The sequence below is a fragment of the Micromonas commoda genome, chromosome 3 (genome assembly GCF_000090985.2).
Source record: "Micromonas commoda chromosome 3, complete sequence".
Classification (NCBI taxonomy): domain Eukaryota; kingdom Viridiplantae; phylum Chlorophyta; class Mamiellophyceae; order Mamiellales; family Mamiellaceae; genus Micromonas; species Micromonas commoda.
Window position 1 is genome coordinate 886,487 of NC_013040.1, and position 18,887 is coordinate 905,373.

General features: G+C 65.3%; 9 protein-coding genes across 9 annotated transcripts; 6 read left to right on the plus strand and 3 right to left on the minus strand.

The window, feature by feature from the left end:
- Window positions 1–756: 756 nt before the first annotated feature.
- Window positions 757–2,569, plus strand: MICPUN_66493 (ATP-binding cassette superfamily; the record flags this gene model as incomplete). The annotated part of the gene is made up of 2 exons (XM_002500514.1): window positions 757–1,885; window positions 2,207–2,569. Coding segments are annotated over 2 exons (1,492 nt in total), but the record flags the coding sequence as incomplete, so codon positions are not given.
- Window positions 2,570–2,704: 135 nt separating this feature from the next.
- Window positions 2,705–4,296, minus strand: MICPUN_68096 (predicted protein; the record flags this gene model as incomplete). The annotated part of the gene is made up of 3 exons (XM_002500939.1): window positions 2,705–2,955; window positions 2,989–3,384; window positions 3,523–4,296. Coding segments are annotated over 3 exons (1,421 nt in total), but the record flags the coding sequence as incomplete, so codon positions are not given.
- A 374-nt stretch (window positions 4,297–4,670) lies between these two features.
- MICPUN_57034 (predicted protein) lies at window positions 4,671–5,603 on the plus strand (the record flags this gene model as incomplete). Its single annotated transcript, XM_002500515.1, has 1 exon — window positions 4,671–5,603. The coding sequence occupies one exon, from the start codon at window positions 4,671–4,673 to the stop codon at window positions 5,601–5,603; it is 933 nt and encodes a 310-aa protein (XP_002500561.1).
- Window positions 5,604–6,211: 608 nt separating this feature from the next.
- On the minus strand, window positions 6,212–6,496 carry MICPUN_79915 (predicted protein; the record flags this gene model as incomplete). The annotated part of the gene is made up of 1 exon (XM_002500940.1): window positions 6,212–6,496. A coding segment is annotated over one exon (285 nt), but the record flags the coding sequence as incomplete, so codon positions are not given.
- Window positions 6,497–6,611: 115 nt separating this feature from the next.
- Window positions 6,612–7,757, plus strand: MICPUN_80110 (predicted protein; the record flags this gene model as incomplete). Its single annotated transcript, XM_002500516.1, has 1 exon — window positions 6,612–7,757. One exon carries the CDS (start codon window positions 6,612–6,614, stop codon window positions 7,755–7,757), a length of 1,146 nt encoding a protein of 381 aa, XP_002500562.1.
- A 56-nt stretch (window positions 7,758–7,813) lies between these two features.
- Window positions 7,814–13,679, minus strand: MICPUN_57037 (predicted protein; the record flags this gene model as incomplete). Its single annotated transcript, XM_002500941.1, has 2 exons — window positions 7,814–13,384; window positions 13,581–13,679. 2 exons carry the CDS (start codon window positions 13,677–13,679, stop codon window positions 7,814–7,816), a joined length of 5,670 nt encoding a protein of 1,889 aa, XP_002500987.1.
- A 348-nt stretch (window positions 13,680–14,027) lies between these two features.
- On the plus strand, window positions 14,028–15,443 carry MICPUN_57038 (predicted protein; the record flags this gene model as incomplete). Its single annotated transcript, XM_002500517.1, has 1 exon — window positions 14,028–15,443. The coding sequence occupies one exon, from the start codon at window positions 14,028–14,030 to the stop codon at window positions 15,441–15,443; it is 1,416 nt and encodes a 471-aa protein (XP_002500563.1).
- A 632-nt stretch (window positions 15,444–16,075) lies between these two features.
- On the plus strand, window positions 16,076–16,291 carry MICPUN_57039 (predicted protein; the record flags this gene model as incomplete). Its single annotated transcript, XM_002500518.1, has 1 exon — window positions 16,076–16,291. One exon carries the CDS (start codon window positions 16,076–16,078, stop codon window positions 16,289–16,291), a length of 216 nt encoding a protein of 71 aa, XP_002500564.1.
- A 53-nt stretch (window positions 16,292–16,344) lies between these two features.
- MICPUN_99528 (predicted protein) lies at window positions 16,345–18,882 on the plus strand (the record flags this gene model as incomplete). The annotated part of the gene is made up of 1 exon (XM_002500519.1): window positions 16,345–18,882. The coding sequence occupies one exon, from the start codon at window positions 16,345–16,347 to the stop codon at window positions 18,880–18,882; it is 2,538 nt and encodes an 845-aa protein (XP_002500565.1).
- Window positions 18,883–18,887: the final 5 nt, after the last annotated feature.

Genomic DNA, 18,887 nt, shown 5'->3' on the forward strand with positions numbered 1-18,887 from the left:
GTAACCCCCGGGCCCGGCTCCGGTAACCTCCAATGAATTTCGTCAAATGACGTGACTGCTCCCCACTGGAAAAGAAACGGCCAAAAATGCTGACTGACTCCATGGTCAAAGAGAGCCAAAAATATCGTCGGAGCCAGTTGTCTTCTCGGTGACAGCTCACATTTTGGGTGGCGCACGAGGAGGGTTGGAGGATGGCGCCTAACGGGAACGGTTTCGTCCGGGTCGGATCGGCCGATTCCATGGAAGAGCCCCTACTGAGTCCGGGGTTCACCTCCACTGTCGAGCGACCGGTGGAGGACCTACTGGTAAGCCGAATTCAGTGCCGAGCCCCTCCATTATATTTTCCCGCGAAACGAAGGACAACGACGTTTCGGCTAACCCTCTTTCCTACCGCAGTTAATCGCCAAGGATGCGTCGCAACGGGGGACGAACGCGGCTGCCGAGGCGCTCAGACATGCCGGGGAGCTATCCGACGATGAGAGGTATCATGAGGAAGAGAGGAAGAAACCGTCCTTCGGGCGACTGCTGGTGCGTGAGCCGAAAACCCGAAGATTGACGTCATTGAATTCAGCTCGGCACCACCCACTGACCCCTCCCCATTCATCACAGTCACTAGCCTGGCCTGATTGGCACTGGCTCGCGCTCGGTCTCTTCTCCCTGATTTGCCGCCTGCCCTTCTCCCTCGCGTCGCCTCACTTTATGTCTCGCGCCATCGGCTCGTGCATCGACTCAGACGCCCAGAGGCTGAGAACCTCCCTGGAGCTCTTCGCAATTGCGGGTGGGGTCAACGCCGCGCTGGACTTCTGGAACGTCTTCCTCTTCACGTTCGTGCAGAACCGCATCGTGCGAAGGCTGCGATCCACGCTGTTCGCGAAGATCCTTGGGCAGGAGATTGGGTACTTTGACGTGACCAGCGCGGGGAGCATATCGTCGCGGCTCACCGCTGACACCACCGAGATTGCCTCCAACCTCTCATGGGTGTTCCGCAACGTCACCGAGGCCGTGGTCAGGGTCACAGGTATTGCGGTCTATCTGATGCTACAGAACTGGAGGTTAGGGCTCGTCGCTTGCGCCATCATACCGATAACCACAGCGGCGAATAGGATTTACGGGGAGTGGATGACAAAGAACGCGACAGCCACACAGGACTCGCTCGCGGCAGCTAATCACGTAGCGCTGGAAGCTATCGGCTCGATAAGAACCGTCGTGAGCTTCGCGAACGAAACACACGAGATCAAGCGGTACGACAGCGCTCTGGGGCGGTGGTACGCGCTGTGCAATCGTCAAGCCGTTGTCACCGGAGTTTACTTCTCTGTGATTTACTCTTTCCTGTCACAGCTGCTCGTCCCTGTGGCGCTGTTGGTGTACGGCAGTCACCTCGTAATGAGCGGCAGAATGCACCCCGAGCGTCTCATAGCGTTCATGCTATACCAGGGGCAGCTGCAGGAGTACGTCAGCAATCTGCTGAACGCCTTCACGTCCATGTACAAGAGCAGCGGGTCGGCGGCGGCGGTGTTTGAGCTCATTGACAGGACGCCGGTTGGGAACAATAAGGGTTCACACGTGGTGACGCCGTTCCTAGGCGCAGTGGAGCTGCGCGATGTTCACTTCTGTTATCCTGCGAGGCCCGAAAAGGTAGTGTTGAACGGTTTGGCTTTAAGAGCGGAACCTGGCGAGTTTATTGCCTTAGTCGGCGGCAGCGGAAGCGGCAAGTCCACCGTGTTCCATTTGCTACAACACTTTTACGAGCCCCAAATGGGTGTCGTGGCGCTGGACGGCGTGGACGTCAGTTTGGTGTCTCACGCGTGGCTGCACAGGGTGATGGCGTGCGTTGGGCAGGAGCCCGTCCTGTTCTCGGGCACGGTGCTCGAGAACATAACTTACAGTCGGAGGATGGCGGATTTTGAGCGGGACGAGAACAGGCGGCGGCGCGCTCGAAGGAGGAAGTCCCGAGCCCGCGGTCAGTCCGCGGCGGTCGGGATACCGGCGCCCGGCGGCGGGGGTGGATTATCGCGGTTCCTCCCCTGGCGGCGCGTTGGCTCGTTCAACTCGAGTCACTCCAGCGGTTTCATGTCGCTCGATGACCTGGACGAGCAGGAGATGCGGGAGCGAGGGGGTTCGTCCGGGAGCCCTTACGACCGCGGGTCCGAGAATGACGAGGAATCTCTCAACTCCGACGTCGAGGACAGCGTGAGTGCCCCCGAAGTTGTTGACGGCGAGGTCATCAGCGCCGCGATGGCGGCCAACGCTCACACGTTCGTCACCTCCATGCCCCGTGGGTTCCACACTCAGGTTGGCGAAAGGGGAGTGCAGCTCAGTGGTGGACAGAAGCAGCGAATCGCAATCGCCCGTGCCATCTTATGTAACCCGGCTGTGCTTCTGTTAGACGAGGCGACGTCGGCGCTGGACGCCGCGTCCGAGGCGCAGGTGCAGAGTGCGCTGGATAACGCCATGAACGGGCGAACCACCCTGGTTATCGCGCACAGGCTGAGCACAGTTAAAAATGCCGATAAGATATTTGTGCTGCACCGCGGCGCGGTTGTGGAGGAAGGGACGCACGAGGAACTGATATCGGCACACGACGACCTGCAGGAGCCGCCGATCGGGTCCTACGCGCAGCTCGCAAATTTAGGGCCCGTGCGACAGGTGTTCCAGGAGGATGACGAGGGCAGATTTGACGACTAGAGCTGGTTTTCCTCATAGACTAATTCTGTCCAACACGACGACGGTCTCCACGTGAGGCGTGTGCGGGAACATGTCCACCGGTGTGCAATACCTCACATCGTACCTCGCACCCTCACCCCCGTCCCCGCCCTTCAGTCTCAGCAGGTCGCGCGCCTGCGTGGCGGGGTTGCAACTGACGTAGACGATGCGTTCGGCTCCGATGGAGCGAAGAACTTTTACGAGCGACTCGTCCATTCCGGCGCGAGCCGGGTCCGCGATGACGATATCCGGCTTGGGAATATCCCCGCCCCCTTTACCGCCGACGCCGGGGAGCGACGCTTTGAGCTTGGCGAGATCGCCGCGCCGGAACGTGGCGTTCGTTATCCCGTTAGCCTCCGCGTTTCTTTCCGCGTCTTTGACCGCCTCCGGGACAACCTCCCATCCAAAGACGTGCTTGGCCTTTTTGGCGACGCACAAACCTAGGGTACCGACGCCGCAGAACAGGTCCAGGACAACCTCCGTGCCGTCCCCGCTGAACCCGCACGCGTCTTCCACAGCGGCAACGAGCTTCTCCGCCTGATCGGTGTTGGTCTGGAAGAACGACGGCGCGGATAGCGCAAAAGTCACGCCGCGCAGTTTCATCGGCAGCGTGGCCGCGCCGCTCAGCACCTCCACGTCTTCGCCAGACCATCCCTCGCCGTCCGCATCACCGCCCCCACTCTTACGGAACCCCCCGCCTCTCCTGTTTTCCTTGCCGCCCGTACCTCCTCTGCCTCCTCTGCCGCCCTTTACCCAGCCCTGCCGCCGTCCCTCCGCCAGCCTCAGCTCCGGCTTGGGCGGTATCTTTGTGCGCACAACCGACGCCACCCCTCGCACCTTCGCGATCGCCTCGGCGAGTCCCCGCAGCGCCGCGTCTTCGTCGTCGCCCCGCGTCGCCGCGGCGATGTCCACCGCCGCGATTGTCTCGCCGTTCTCGTCCACCGCCACGCGGACGGTCAGAGAGCGCAGGACGCCCTCGCCCGTCCGCCGGTTGAACGCGTCCAACAAAGAAGAATTTCCATTCGAGTCGAGGTGAGCTCGACACCCGCGGAGGACCTCGTCCGCGACCGGGTGCTGCAGCAGGCATCCGTCGGGGTTACCAATCTCCACCAGGTCGCTGTGGTTCCCGCTGGGCCGTAAACCGATGACGACGCCGCGGCCGTTCGCGCCGGGTCCAAACGCAAACTCCATCTTGTTGCGATACCTCTCCGTCTTGTCGCTGGGAACGCAGTCGCCGACGATGTTCTGCACGCGCGTCTGGTCCACCTTGGCGACGCGGGTCATGACGTCCACCACCTGATCGCGCTTCATCGTTAGCTGGTGCGCGTACGCGATGTCCTGCCAGGTGCACCCGCCGCATCTCTCGAAGTGAGGGCACGGGGCGGCTGTGCGATGTTCGCAAGGCGATATCGACGAAACCTTGGTTGCCTCCGCGAAGCGCCCACCGCCCTTCAGAGACGTGACGCGCGCCTCCAGCGTCTCCCCCGGAACCGCACGATCGCAGAAGACGACGAAGCCCCCAGGTAGCTTACACACGCCCCTGCCACCGAACGCCAGAGACGTGCATTCGAGTGTGAGCACGTCGCCGGACTTGGGCACCTCAGATTGACCGGCGGCTGACGAGGCGGCTGTAGCTGAGGCGGCGGTCCCGGGCATCCTTCGCGTCATGTATCGCCGGGTGTGGCGTGCTGATACCGCCAAGAGGGGCGCACGTAGCGCATGGAGCGCGCCGAGTCGATAGCCTCCCATCCCCTGACCGCGCGCCCTGGGAGTGGTGCCGTAAAAACGAACTTCAAATAGGCGTTGCTAACACCAAATGAGGATCACGTGACTGATCGCCATAGGAAACTCAAAATCGGCACATTTGAACTCACGACGAGAGTTTGAATTCGCGCGAGCCAACATCCATTGCGTGGGTGCGCGGAGACCTCACACGAGACCTCGCAGACCTCGAAGAGCAGCTCGCCATGGCTGAAACCGCCGGACCTAAGATCGGCGACGCCCGGTCCCTGTGGAACTTCACCCCGTCTCCCGGCTGGACCAAGGATGAGTGCGCCACGCTGCGCCTGTGCCTCATGAAGTTCGGCATCGGGCGGTGGGTGCAGATCGTGGACAGCGGCGTGCTCCCGGGCAAGCAGATCCAGCAGCTGAACGGCCAGACCCAGCGTCTGCTCGGCCAGCAGTCCCTCGCCGAGTACACCGGGATGCACGTCGACGTCGACCGCATCCGCGAGGACAACAACGAGAAGACCGGCCCCGATATCTACCGCAAGAACGGCCTCATCACCAACACCGGTGGCAAGCTCAAGAAGGAGGCGATGCAGGCGCTTCGCGCGGAGAACAAGGCCAAGTACGGCCTCAGCGAGACGGAGATCGCGGAGATCGTTCTCCCCGACCCGCCGAGCAAGAAGAAGCTCGGCGCGGACGCCTACATGGGCAAGAACCACAACAAGGGCGGCGTGGCGGGGCTCACGCGACGGATGGAGAAGCGCAGGCGCACCGCGGATGTCCTCACCGTGGACGTCGATGCCCTCGCTCGGCCGGCGAAGATGGCGCTGCTCAAGGCTCTCCGCGCCAGGCTCGTGGTGCTCACGACCGCGGCGGAGGAAGGGCGCGTGCTCAAGGAGAACAAGGCGAAGGCGGCGGCAAAGCCCAAGCCCGAGGCGAAGAAGAGGGCCGCCTCGTCCAAGAGGAAGAGCGTGGACTCCGCGTCCGGGGAGGAGAACGACGCCCCGACTCCCAAGCGGGACACCGCGAGGCGAGCATCCGCGGGCTGCGGCGGCGTGGTCGGCCAGCTCGTCGCGATGGGCTTCGACAAGAAGAAGGCGGCGGAGGCTGTCAAGGAGGTTGGCAACGACACGATGGAATGCGTCAACTGGCTCGTGGTCAACTGCGCGTGACGTTGGCGAGCGACGCGACGTCATTCTTCACGCGTCCGTGCGTCCTTGTAACGAATCTATATGTTGCTACGCGTCTTCGCTCTGATTCTTCAGAGCCCCCACCTGTCAGGCTGCCTTGTCCCCTTGGCGAAGCTCACGGGCTTCACGTCGCCGGTAGCCAGCTTCTCGGCGCTTGGCTTCTCCGACTCTATCCATTTGTTCGCCTTGCAATCGAAGTACCTCTGCGTCTGCGGGTCGAAGTACATCTGGGACGCCACGTCGTAGTAGTACCCGCTGTTGGCGTCGTACTGCCACCCGGTGACCTGCTTGCCCGTGGCCGCCGTCGCGTGTTCCCTGGCGGCGGCGGCGAGGTCGGTGGTCCCCTGGATTCGATTGGCGGCAACCTCGTCAGCCTTCCGCCGACGCTCCTCCTCCTTGTCCAGCCAGTCCTGCTTTTCCAGCGCCTCGCGCGCCTCATTCTCCTCCGCATCCTCCTCCTCTTCCTCGTCCTGCTCCGGGGCCTTGGGGCCGTCGATGCCCGTGGGGTCGTCGCTGTCTTCCTTCGTGGTCGCTGCGATTTCGTCCGCTCGTCTCGCCGCCATCGCCTCCTTGCTCTCGCCGCCCATATTGTAAAATGTGGTGTCCATCACCTTGACGCCGCACATGGAGCACATGCCGTGGTGGTACGCGCACTTCTGACAGTATATCCCCTGCTGGTGCAAGGACTGCTTGCAGATCTTGCATTTGCTCCCACCGGTGGCGCCGCCGTAGGGCGTCCACCTCTTCTTGCCGCTCAGCGCCATGTTCTGGTTGATCTTCCGCCCGCCGCCCTCGATGGTGTGCCTGGAGCCGTCCTTCCACATCTCCTGGTGGATGCCCCGCGACAGCTTCTTCTCGCACTTGCTGCACACCATGGCGACCGACGCTCCACGGGTCGTTGCCACGCGCTCTTCGTTGTGGTTCCCGGGGAAAGCCGGAGAAATTTTCGCTTCGCTCGAAATCACTTTGCGAGACGCGAGGCGACGCACCATGGCGACGACAGATGAATTCGTGCCGCTGCCTCAGCTCGCCGACGTGGACGGGTACAGGCCCACCACGTTCGACTACGATCCACCCGCGGGTAGCAAGGACCCGAGGGGCGGGACCCCCCCCGGCAAGTCCGAGTGGGTCGACGTTTTCCGCAAATCGATTCCCGAATTTCGGAAGCGCGCCGCGGCCGACCCGCGCGTCCCGGACGCCGCATCCCTCGCGGACCGGTTCGCGGACGATTTCTCGGCGGCGCTCGATCGCATCCACGCGGGCGACCATGCGGATCTGTTCGAGGGCCAACCCACGGTGCTGAAGATGTGCAGGCTGCGGGACGAGACGCTCCGATCGCTCGGGTTCACCGATTGCTTCAAGGATGTCAAGGCGACGGAGAACGAGCGTGCGCTGACAGTCTTACCGGCCGTCCTGGCTGAGATCGATGCCATCGCCGATGCGAAGGACCGACTTCTCGCGCTAATACAGGGCGCGTTCGCGGGTAACATCTTCGACCTCGGCGCGGCGGCGTCCGCGAAGCTGCACGAGGACGGCGGCGGAGACTTTCGGTCCACGCGGGCCAGGCTCAAGTCGAGGCCGTGGCTGGTGGACGATTTCGACTCGCTGCACCAAGCCTGGACCGCGAACGGAGCCACCGGGGGAGAGCTCGCGTCCACGTGGAGAAAGTGCGTCATGTTCGTCGACAACTCGGGGGCGGATGTCGTGCTGGGGATGCTGCCCATCGCGCGCGAGCTCGCGCGACGGGGATGCAAAGTCGTGCTCGCCGCGAACGAAGTTGCGAGCATCAACGACGTCACCGCCGCCGAGCTCGAGGATCTCCTCCCCCGCGTGGCTGAGCTGGACGAAACGTTCGCCGAGGCGGTCAAGTGCGGGGCCATCGCGGTGTGCTCGAGCGGGAGCGACCTCCCGGTGATCGATTTGAGAAGGGTGTCCAAGCGTTTGGCGGCGGTGGTGGATGACGCGGATTTCGTGATCCTCGAGGGAATGGGCCGCGCCATCGAGACAAATCTCGAGGCGGCGTTCGACTGCGACGCGCTCAGGATTGGCATGGTGAAACATCCGGAGGTGGCGCAGTGCTTGGGGGGCGAGCTGTACGACTGCGTGTGCAGGTTCGAGGCTGCGGGGTATATATGATTAGTCAGTCAGGTTGTATTGAAGTGACTCGAATAGCGACTCGAGGCTAGATTCATTCAGTCCAGTTCCAGGTCGTTGAGCAGGTCGAGGTTCTTCTGCTCCCACTCGTTATCGTCCAGATCGCTGTTCGCGGGTTTGTGCGACGAGCCCCACAGCCCCCACCCGCCTCCGTCTCCGCCCCCGACGCCGTCGGGCTCCAGCGCGTCGCCGTCAGTCGCCGACGCGAGGCCTCCGCCGAAAAACGATCCGCCGGCGGATTCGGACAGCCTTCGAACGTCGTCTGGGGTCGCCAAGTTGCTCGGCTTGGCCGCGGCTTGGCCCAGCTGCGAGAAGTGATCGGCCCACATGTTATAGCCGGACGCGCCGCCGCCGATGGATCCGAGGCCGGGCAAACCCACCGGGGCGAAACCGCCGAGCGGCTGTTGCGTCATCTGCTGCGTGCCGTCCTGTCGGAGGTTCGGCGGCCTCGGGCCCGCGGGAAGGGGCGGCTGCTGGTGCTGCATCGAAGGCGGCGGGCCCGGCGGAAGGGGCGGCTGCTGGTGCTGCTGCTGCATCGAAGACGGCGCGCTGGCGAAGATATCGTGCCCGTACGGCGACGACAGCACCGAGAGCCCCGCCGCCGTGGCCGTCGCCTCGGCGGCGAGTCCGGTTGGGGACAGGAGCGATTGCTCAGAGTACGTCGGAGACGCCGCCGCCGGCTTGGGCGGCGTGATCCAGTCGTCGCCCGCCTCGTTCCCGAAGGACGCCTTGGTGCGTATGGGCTTGCCGGCGAACGTGACGTTCGGCGTGGGAAGCTGCTCCGGCCTCGGGGCCTGCGACGTCGCGGGTTGCTCCTCCCGCAGCCGCTCCTGCTGCTGCTTGGGCTGCTTGAACGGGTTGGGAGCCGCGCCCCCCTTGGGTTTGGGTATCACCTTGGCCTTGTCGGACGTCTTTTCCGCCGGCTGCTTGAACGAGTTGGCGGGTGACGTCTTCGGCGAGACGGTCGTCTTGGGAGACACCTTGCCATTGGCGCTCTCCGTCGACGGGGCGGTTCGGGGGGCGGGAACAGACTTGATCTTCGAATCTGTTCCGTTTGCCTTCTCCTTCCTGGCGGGGGAGACGGGAGACGAGGGCTTGCTCGAGCTCTTGGCCGCCTCCTTCTTCTCCACCTCTGCCTCCTCCTTGTCAGACTTCTTATCCGCCGGCTTCTTCTCGTCTCGGAGTTTTGACGAGGAGATCTTGGGGGATAGCGCCGGAGAGGAACCGGAGGCGGAGTCCATGCCGGAGGTTTCCGGCTCGGGAGCCTTCGCGAGGACCGACTCAGTCTTCTCCGGGCTGGACCCGAGGCTGGACTCGGTGTCCATCGAGGAGGAGACGATCGGAGACTTGGGACTTCCGCTCTTGGTCGCGCCCGGGGACGCGGGGCTTCCGATGTCCTGCGACCCGCGCCTCTTCGCCTTTTTGCCGTTGGTCGCGACAGCCGCGGCTGCGACAGCCGCCACAACCGCCTCCTGCCGCGTAGCAGCCGCCGCCGCGGCCGCCTTCTTGCGTCGTTCGTACGCACCCTGGAGCGAGGCGCGGTTGGCGTAGAAGAGCCAGCACGCGGCGCCGCCCGAGCACATCGTCGCCAGCCACGCGATGAGCGACCGGGGTCCCGATCGCGCCATCTCGCCAGCCGCGTACGCTCCGGTGACAATCCCATCCGACGCGTGAAGATTGGCGACGAGCGTAGTCTTGACCCCGTCGGGGGACGACACCTCCATGGTGAGCGCGGTCCACACGCCCGCGACGCCGCGAGCGTACTTGGCCGCCTGCGCAGCCTTATCCGTGAAGCACGCGACGGTGAGCTGTTTGCTCCCGCCGGGGGGCAGGGTGAACGGTTTGCACGGCTGCACCGTGTATCCTCCGACGCTGCCGTCGCCGCCGCACGCAAAGGCTCCGACGTACGGCTTCGCAACCTCCACGGCGACGGATCCGCGGTTAACAACGTGCACAGTCTGCATCAGCATATCCGCGCCGCCAAGCCCGATCCTCGCGAGCCTGAACCCGACGTCGGTGACGACCTGCGTGCCCCTCGGCTTCTTCGCGACGTAAACCTTGACCGCATCCGCCGACCCGGAGAGAGTGGCGCACTCGAGCGTGGTAAAGTTGTTCCTGACGCACATGTGCGCGTGGTACTTTCGAACCTCCTTGGGCTTGAAGGAGAGCAAACCGAGGTCGACGGACTCGCCGGGTTCGAGGCAGGCGGTATCCCGCCCGTCGCTCACCAGCGCGGCGGCACCCTTGCCCGCACCCGTCTTTCGTTTCATGGAGATGTCGCCGCCCTCAAGGACAAAGCCGGTGGCCCCTGGCGGGTCGTACTCACCCGCGACGTGCAGGTTAGCGGCCGATATCGTAGCCGCATCGACGTCGCCCTCCATCTCCGCGATCGATTTCTCCGCCGCGGCGACGAAGGGCATGATGCGAACGCAGACGACCTGATTGCCCAGCGGGTTTGTCGCGATGACGCGGTGGCGGGGGCTCCTGCGGTCGAGCTGCACCGAGCCAAAATCGACCACGCCGTCCTTGTTCAGGACCCTTTGGCCCTCACCCTTGCTCTTTGGCTTCGACTTCGAAGTGGAATACTGGAAGCGCGCATCCATGGTCTTCTTCGGCGGCTCTTCTTCCTCTTCCTCGACGACAGAGAAGATGGAGGGCCTGAGCAGTCGCGACCTGACCTCGATTGGGAAGGGGTCGACAGCATCCGTCTTTAGCAGCACGGTAGCCGTCTGGGTCACGAAAGCGCCGGCTCCAGCGTCGGCGTGGCCCCCGTGGTCTGCAGCCACCGCGCGCCACGCGTCCGTCATCCTACGAAGTTCGTCTACGTCGTCGGGGTACAGAGTCTTAGCCTTCGTCTTTGTCCTTGAATCGTCAACATCCGCGCCAAGCATCGCAGCAAACATAGACCTTCGCTTATCGATAACTTTCTCAGACTCGGGCTTGCGACGCACGCGGCCGAGGCTGGTGTACGCGTACTGGCGCGGGAGATGCGCAGGATCGAACGCCACCTGGCCCGCGGTCGTATCCCGGCCGGGCTTGAGCTTTTGCGCGAAGAGGTCGAGAGAAAATGTCGGCGACGTGGATCGCGATCCGATCACCGTGACGACGTCCCTGAAGTCGTTCCTGAGCTTGAGCGGCGCAAGGATGGGCCGCCCAGGGAACGTGGGCGGTAGCTCCACGACGGGCGTGTTCATCCCCGAGACGCTGATGGTCCCCTTCAGAGCCTTGATTGCGACGGGCGCGATGAGCTGCCGACCGTTGTCGAGGTAAAAAGTCAGCGCCCCCTTTGGCGCCGTCTCCTCCCGCTCGGGGGCGGCGAGCACGTGCACAGTGGCGATGTGCAGCGGGGGTATAATCACCGCGCCGCTGCCGCCCTTGTGCTGCACCGACCAGAACTCCTGTTTGCACGCGACGTTCTTGCCCTCCGCCGTCATGCACCGCGGCGGCGGCGGGGGGGGCTTGTGAGAAGTCTGGTGCAAGGTGGACAGGAGCGACCCCGGCGCCACGTGGGAGATGGGTGTCTTGAGGCTGCTGCCCGAGACCTCGACTCGGGTCACGGACACGGATCTGACGCTGGACTCCACGGACTTGATCGTCAGGGGCATCGGGTTGGGATTGTAAACGGCGACGCGCCTGTAGCGCTCCGCCGGGACGCCCACCACGCCAAAGTCGATGAGACCCATCTGCGATATGTCGTCGCCAACCCGGGTCGCTTTCCTCCCTTCAGCGAGCACCGCGCACGGCACCGCGTCTCCCGAGTCCTCGGCCGCGGGGTCGCTATCCCGCGGTGCGTTACCGGCCGCGTCCTTTGTGACCACGGCGGCGGCAATCATGGCCGCCGCTTCCGCCGCCGCCTTGGCCCGCATCTCGGCTTGGTCCGCGTCGAAGCAGGTGAGCTGTCCGTGGTGCACCTCGATGGGTATCTCCAGCGTAGTAAGGTTGGTGTCAAGCTCGAGCGTCGCGGTGAAGACGACGTTCTTGTCCTGCGGCGTGTACTCGATAGTGAAAGGCGCGAGGGGATGGCCGGGGCTGACGACCTGCCCACCCGTGAAGTCCTTCACCTCAAAGCAGCAAACCTCCTCGTCATCGGCGGTCGACAACGCGCCGGCGATCTCGGAGGGCTTCTCGTTACCCTGGGCAATCTGAGCCTGCGCCTCGGTGTGCTCCGTGTTCTTGTTGGACCTCGGCGGTCGATTCACGACGCGAACGGCGTGGAAAGCGATCGGGGTCCTGAAGTTGTTCAAGACACGCACCGTGTTGGAGACAGCCGGGAAGGGCTTGCGTCCAGTCGCGGGCGACAGGAACGACATCTCCGCTTCGTTCCAGCTCAGTTTACCGTGCTGAATCTTGGCCCTGTACGGCACCTCGATGGGAATGTTCGAGTTGCTGGTCCTGATCAGGAGCGTTCCCATGCGGACACCCTCCAACTTCCCCGAGTAGACGAGCTGAATCACGGGCTCTTCGGTGTACGGCTGCAGGATGTACCCCTTCGTGTACTTGACTCGCAGGGACGGATCCGCGGGACGAAGCGAGACGTCCATCACTCTGATAGGCTCCGCTCCGCTATTGAAGAGCGTCACCGTCTGCCGCAGCCTGTCCAGCCTCCTCGTCGCAATGCCGAAATCGATCTGGTCCGGGGACCTGAACACGCCGCCGTGTGCCGCGTCGAACTGCACCGGCACGTGCAGCTCGTGCCTCTCCATGACGTCGTTTATATCGTACGTTTCGCCCTTTGTCCGGTTGAGCACAAGCTTGATGGATCCCTCGTGGCGACCGGCGTGCGCGGCGAGGAGCTTCACGGAGAGGACAACCTTGCTGCTCTTCGACGGCAGCTCCCAGATGGTGCTGGGGAAACTCCTGACCCCGCCCCGGCCCGAGTTGTTCGCCTTCTCCATGATAGCCTTGTCCTCCTCGTCGAACTTATTCTGCGACTCGAGATCCTCTACGCTGGGCGGCCCGAGCGAGATGGTGTGATCGGAGGAGAGCGCCTCCACCAGCTTGACCGTCGATGAGTGCGGGTTGAACAGCTCGAGGCGCCACATGAACGGCACCCCGCTCGGCACCTTGGCGCCCACCAGCGGCTGAAGCTTGTACGGTGACTCAACGCCCACTCCCCGCGCGGAGATCACGATGGATCCCTTGCTTGTCAGCAGCCGGAACGAACCGTGAGATCCGCCGAGCGACCGCGGGAGAAACGCAACCTTCAGCTGGCGACCCCGCCCCGGGGGCACCTCCACCGATCGAAAGTCCACGGGCTGCATGTACACCGCGTCTGTGGTCAAACTCAAGATCTTGAAGGTCTCGCGCTGGTCCATGTTGTACACGTGAATCACGTGCGTCGTGGGCTGGCACAGAGGCGTCTCGACAAACTTGAGTTCGGTCGGGACGATTGATACGGAGGGCGCCCACTGCGGGCCGAGTGGCAAGCGAGGCGGGGGATACAGGATCTTCCCGAAATCGTCGTGATCCTTGTATGTCTCGATCTCCGCGCCGCGGCCGCCAGGATCAGGCTTCGGCGGCGGCGCCGCCGCCGGCTGCCCATCGGCGCCTACCGACGAAGGCGCGTACGCGCTCGCGCTCAACTCACCTTGGGCCACCTGATCGGGATCCTGCGAGGAACGAAGGTTGGATGAGACGTGAGCCGCGATTGCGGGATCAAACACAAGAAGACTACGTATTGGATCGCGAGGCGGCTTGGGAGGCAGCGGTGATTGCCACGGATGCGCGACATCCCGGAGCGAAGCCGCCGGCGGGTCGCAATTATTTTCCCGGTAAGGACGGCCGGGACGAGGATTCTTCGCTCACCTTCTCCGCCCGCGCCGTCGGTCCCGTCCACGACAGGAACAGCAGCAGGACGATCAGCAGCGGCCACGGCGCGCGCGATCGTCTCCCATCACCCCTCATATTCTACCCACGGTCCTGCACGCGTCCCACACGCGAGCTCACCGCCTCTCCACTAAGTGGGCGCGCAAACTTTCGGCCATCACCTCACGCGGTTCTAGACCCTTTCTCCACGGACGGAGTGTCGTCTAATAACCCTCGAATACATAACCCCAATTGGGGTTCCCGGCTAACTGTTTGCGTGTAGGCGATGACGTGATAATGTTTCCCGCGGATCGAATCGCCGATTCATCGGTTCTCGGCCAATCGCATCGCGTCGCGAGTCCGTTGAGTGGCGCGGAGGATTGCGCTCGGTCGCGCCGAGCTCACTTTCGCGGGTACATCGGCGCTTGGACGGAGCGTTTCCGAACGATGGCGCACCCCGCCATCGCGAGCCTCGGCGCGGGGGCCTCGTCGGTCGTCTCGAGCTCCGCGCGGGTCGCTCGTAGGCAGCGCGCGCCGGTTCGTGTGAGCGGGTCCGCCTCCGATCGTCGCGCAGCGCGCGTCGGGGAATCGGAGCGCGCGCGCCAGCGGAGAGGGAGAGGCATCGAGGCCGTCGCGGCGTCGACGGGCGTGAAGGTCGACCGCTTCGGCGCGTCCGTCGCGGCCGATTTCCCGCCGCGCTTCGAGCGACCGTCGAGCCCGTCGTGTTCCGTCGGCCTCGAGCTCGATGAGGATTTCCTCGACGCACGCGACGACGCCCCCGATGAGAACGAAGTGACCACGACGCGTCAGTGCCTGGACTCCCGCAAGGTCGCCCTCGGCTCGCTCGCGCTCTTCGTTCTCGTCGGTGGCGTCGCCGCGATCCACCCCGATCCCGCGCTCGCCAGGGAGGTCACCCTGGAGCTGCCGGACTTCGACATCCCCGACTTTGAAGTCCCGGACATTCCCACGACGCCGATGGAGTTCCTCGAGGTCGTCACCACGAACCCGTACGCCGCCGTCGCGGCGTCCGTCGCGGCGTACCTTGTCATACCCAAAGCCGCGGAGCTGCTGGTGAAGTACGTGCTGGTTCCCGCACTCGTGCTGCTGGTCGCTTACGAGGCTTCGCAGAACCCGGATGAGACCATCGCGCTCGTCGCATCGGCGATTAACCAGGCGCGGGACCACCCCACGGTCACCTCGGGGATCATCCTCGCGATCCTGGCGCTGGTGCTGTCGCCGTACATCCTCGTCGCCGCGGGCGTCGGGCTGATCGTGTCTGGCGTGCAGCTGCTCCCCGAACAGCTCAAGCCCGTGTTGCCGGCGCCGGTGAGGGAGATTGAGACCCAGATCGAGGAGCTTCAGCGCGCGGTGGACCCCGGGGTCAAGCGAGCCAGGGCGCTGGGTTCGCAGGCGAAGGCGCGGGGCGAGAAGCTGCGGCAGGAGGCGGACGCGCAGAAGGCGAGGCTGGAGGCTGAGAGGGACAGGCGCCTCAGGGAACAGGCGGAGGCTGCTGCTCAGAGGATCGAGGACACGAGGGCGGCGCTGGTCGCGCCGGTGGTGACGGCGCAGAAAGCCGCGGAGGAGGCGGCGAAGGAGACGCTCGAGCGCGCGCAGGACGTCACCGAGGCGGTGGCGGAGGCGGGCGAGGGCGCGGGGCAGACGGTGAAGTGCACGAGCTATCCGACGCCGCAGGAGCGGAGCAGTTGCGTGGACAGGCAGCGAGAGGAGCGGCGCCAGCGGGAGAGCAAGAGGACCGAGGAGCTTCGCGAGAAGGCGTCCAGGCTGAGAGCGAACTCGGCGGAGAGGGAACGGCCGGTGCCGGACGTGGGTAAGGCGCTCCTCGGAAGCGGGGAGTCCTCTTAACGTCACCGATCATCTTTTCTGTTACTGTCCGACGGGGGGAAGCTCCGCACCGCTCGCGCTGTAATACACGCCGTACGCCTTCTCCTCGCCCACAGCCGTGTCCACATCGGGATCGATCGTCTCCCCGACGGCCTCCTCGGGCGCGTCGAACGGGTCAACGCCTTCGCCCCCTGTGTTTTGCCCTGCCAACTCCTCGTCTTCCATCTCGCACAGCATCGCCAGCGCCGCGTCCCTCTCCCTGGTCACCTCCAGCCGTGTCGCCTCCAGCTCCACCGCCTTATCGCGTAGCTGCCTGTGCATCTCAAGCAGACCCCGCAGCTCATCCAGGGTATCCTCGAGCTCCTCCGCTTCGGGTCCGCCACCCTGCTTGTCAAGGTCTTCGAAGATGTTGGTCAGCGCGTCCCACACGCTGTGCTGCCCCTTCTCTCTGCCCGGGGTTAGCTCCTGAGCGTGATCCCGTGCGGGGCGGATCCCCGCCGCGGGGGACGTCTCCGGGGTCATCGTCGCCGTGCCGAAACCCCGAGACCCGCGCCGGTGGAGAGTGGTCACCGCTGCACTTTCGGTTTTTTGAAAAAGCGTATTTTTGTTAGGTTCGCCGCCTCTGCCTGTCTGCCACCAGACGGACGGCGCGCATGTCATCTGCTGGGCTCGTGTTCTATCGCGAGGTCTGCCGGGCGATCAGGAAGCTCCCTAAGGACACGCAGAGCTACTACCGCGTCGTGGCAAGAGAGAAGGTTGTGGCTCATCGCGACGAAGACGAGCCCGAGAGGATCGGCAAGATCATCCAACGGAGCCGGGAGGACGTGGCGTGGGTGCTGAAGAAGTACTCGCCGACGAAGGACGCGTGACAGGTCCCACGGCACGCGTGTAAGGAAAGGGTCCGCGTGCACCCGCCGGCGCCATGGAGGCTTTCCTGAACCCCTGCGTTCGGAGCGACGGCGAACGGCTGGACCCATCCCTCTCGCCGGCGCCGAGCCTGCTGGCGGAGGACGGGCGAGGGGTTCTCTACGCGCTGGGCGCCGACGGCGTGATCCGCGCGTGCCCCGCGCGCCTCCTCAACGCTGCCGCGCGCGGGTCCATCGCCGATGACGCGCTCCCCACGCGCGTCTTCAAGCCCGAGCCCCCGATCGACTTCGAGCCACGCACGATCTCGGTTTCCCCCTCGGGGCACTTCGCCGCGGTGGGCGGCCTGAGGCACGACGCATCCGCGGGATCCGGGTCCATCCCACCGTCCTCCGCGCTCGCCATCGTTTCGTTGAGGACGGGCGGCGATCGGTCCGGGTTCGAAGCGTTGGAAGACGGCGCGCCCGGGTGCCGATGCGTTCCGCTGCTGGACGACGACTTTGACAGGCACCCGTCTATGCGCCCGCTCCGAGCCGCGTGGCACCCTAACAGCGACGGGCACCTGTGCGTGCTCCTCTCCGACGGCACGTTGCACGTGTTCGACGCCGCCGTGGGACCCGTCGCGGAGCAGGCCTTCAGGCTGGATCCGTGGGGCCGGGGATCCCGACCGGGGCCGTACCCGCTTCGACCCGAAATTGTCGATTTTGCCTTTGCGCCGCCGCACGGTTGGGGCGCGCTGTCGCTCGTGTTGCTGGGGCGGGAGGGGGACGTGTACGTGATGTGCCCGTTCGCGCCGTGGGGGGCGAGGTACCCGCGGGTCACCCTGGAGAGCCTGCAACCGCCGGATGAAAACTCGGAGGTTTGGCTGGCGACGACGTTCCCGACGCTTCGCAGAAATGGGAGGGGGGCGGACAACGAAGACGACGACGACGGGTACGACGACGACGCGGGCGGCGGCGGCGGCGTCGTGCCGAGCGACGACGACGACGACGACGCGGGCGGCGGCGGCGGCGGGGCGCCGAGCGACGACGACGACGCCTTCGCGGGACCCACCGTCGCCGCCAGACCCGCTCGAATTGAGGGCGTCGCGACGGCGCTCCGGGGGCCCCTACCGCTCGGCACCGACCCGGTGGACGGCGACGGCGACGGCGGCGTGATCGGTCGCGGCGCGGTGGCGCGCTCGCTCGCTGCGGCGCCCTTCGCCGCGGGCGAGGGCGGCGGCGCGCTCCTGGCGGTGGCGCATCAGAGGGTGGTCGCGGATGAGCGGGATGAGCGGGCGCCGAACGAGGGGCGCGTCTCCGCCACGCTGGACGTGCTCATCCTGCCGCAGGAACCGTCCCCGGCGTGGGCCGCGCTCAGCGAGGAGGACGAGGCGGCCGCGTACGAGGCGGCCGCGTGCGACGGCGGGCCCGTGTTGACCCTCGCGCCCATCGCCGCGGACGACGACGACGGATCGCTCCAGCCGTTGCTGGCCATCGACCGAGTCGAGCTCGCGAGCGGCGAGCCGACGCTTCGAAGGCCGAAGACCTCCGTCGCGGCGGCGCAGAACGAGCTCGCACCGTTCGTGTCGGTCGTGTGGGACCCGTCGTGCCGCGACAGGGTGTTCTGCTGCGCGGGCGGTGCGGTTCACGGCGTGACCCTCACGTGGCTCGCAGCCGTCGAGGGCGCCGTGGACGAGGAGGAGGAGGGTGAAAAATCCGGCAGCGAGCTGTCGCTGCCCACCGTCGTCACGCTCATGGATTCGCCCGAGGTGCTCCTGGGCGTGGCGCCGTGCGGGGATCCGCTCGCGGAGGGTCTCCTCCTGGCGGTGGACGCGACGGGCGCCGCGTACGGTTTGCGCCCCGCTCCGCCGCTTCCCGAGGGAATCGACGCGGGGAACGAAGACGAGGCGATCGACTCCGCGGCGGCGTCTGCGCTCGCGGGCGGCGCGGAGGCGAGCGCCGAGCTTCGAGCGCTGGCGGCGGGTCCTCCCGGCCCGCCTCCCGCACCCCCGGCGGGCGCGGCGGCGCTCAAGCCGGGCACGATTGAGGGCAACGCGGCGCTCGCCGCGGCGGCTATCGCGCTCAAGGAGAGGCACTTGCGGTACGCGCATCGAGTCCACGCGGCGACCAAACGGCACAGCCTGCGCCTCGGCGCGGAGATCAAGCGGCAGCGAGTGGAGGCCAAGGTCATTCGCGAGGGCCTGGAGGCTGTGCTCGCGCGTAAGGAGATCTTAGCCGCGAAGATTGAGCGTAGCGTCGCGAATCATGAGGAAATTCGCGAGCGACTCAGGAAACTGGCAGAGGCTGAGCGTTCGCTGCCCCACCCGCTCACGCGCGCGGAGTCTGCGTTCAAGACCACGCTGCAGGCTAACGCGGACGACCTACCGCTCCTGGAGGCGAAGCTCGAGGAGCTCAAGAGGCGGTGCGAGGCGATTGGGGAGGATTTCGCAACAATCGGCGCGCTGGCGGCTGGCGACGGGGACGTGTTCGAGAGGCTCGCGGCGTCGGACCCGGCGATCGCCGCGGAAATTGAGCTGCAGGACGCCGCGACAAAGGCGAACCTGGAAAGGGTGAAAGAGATCGAGCTAGCGGTCGGTCCACTCGATGACTTCTAATACAT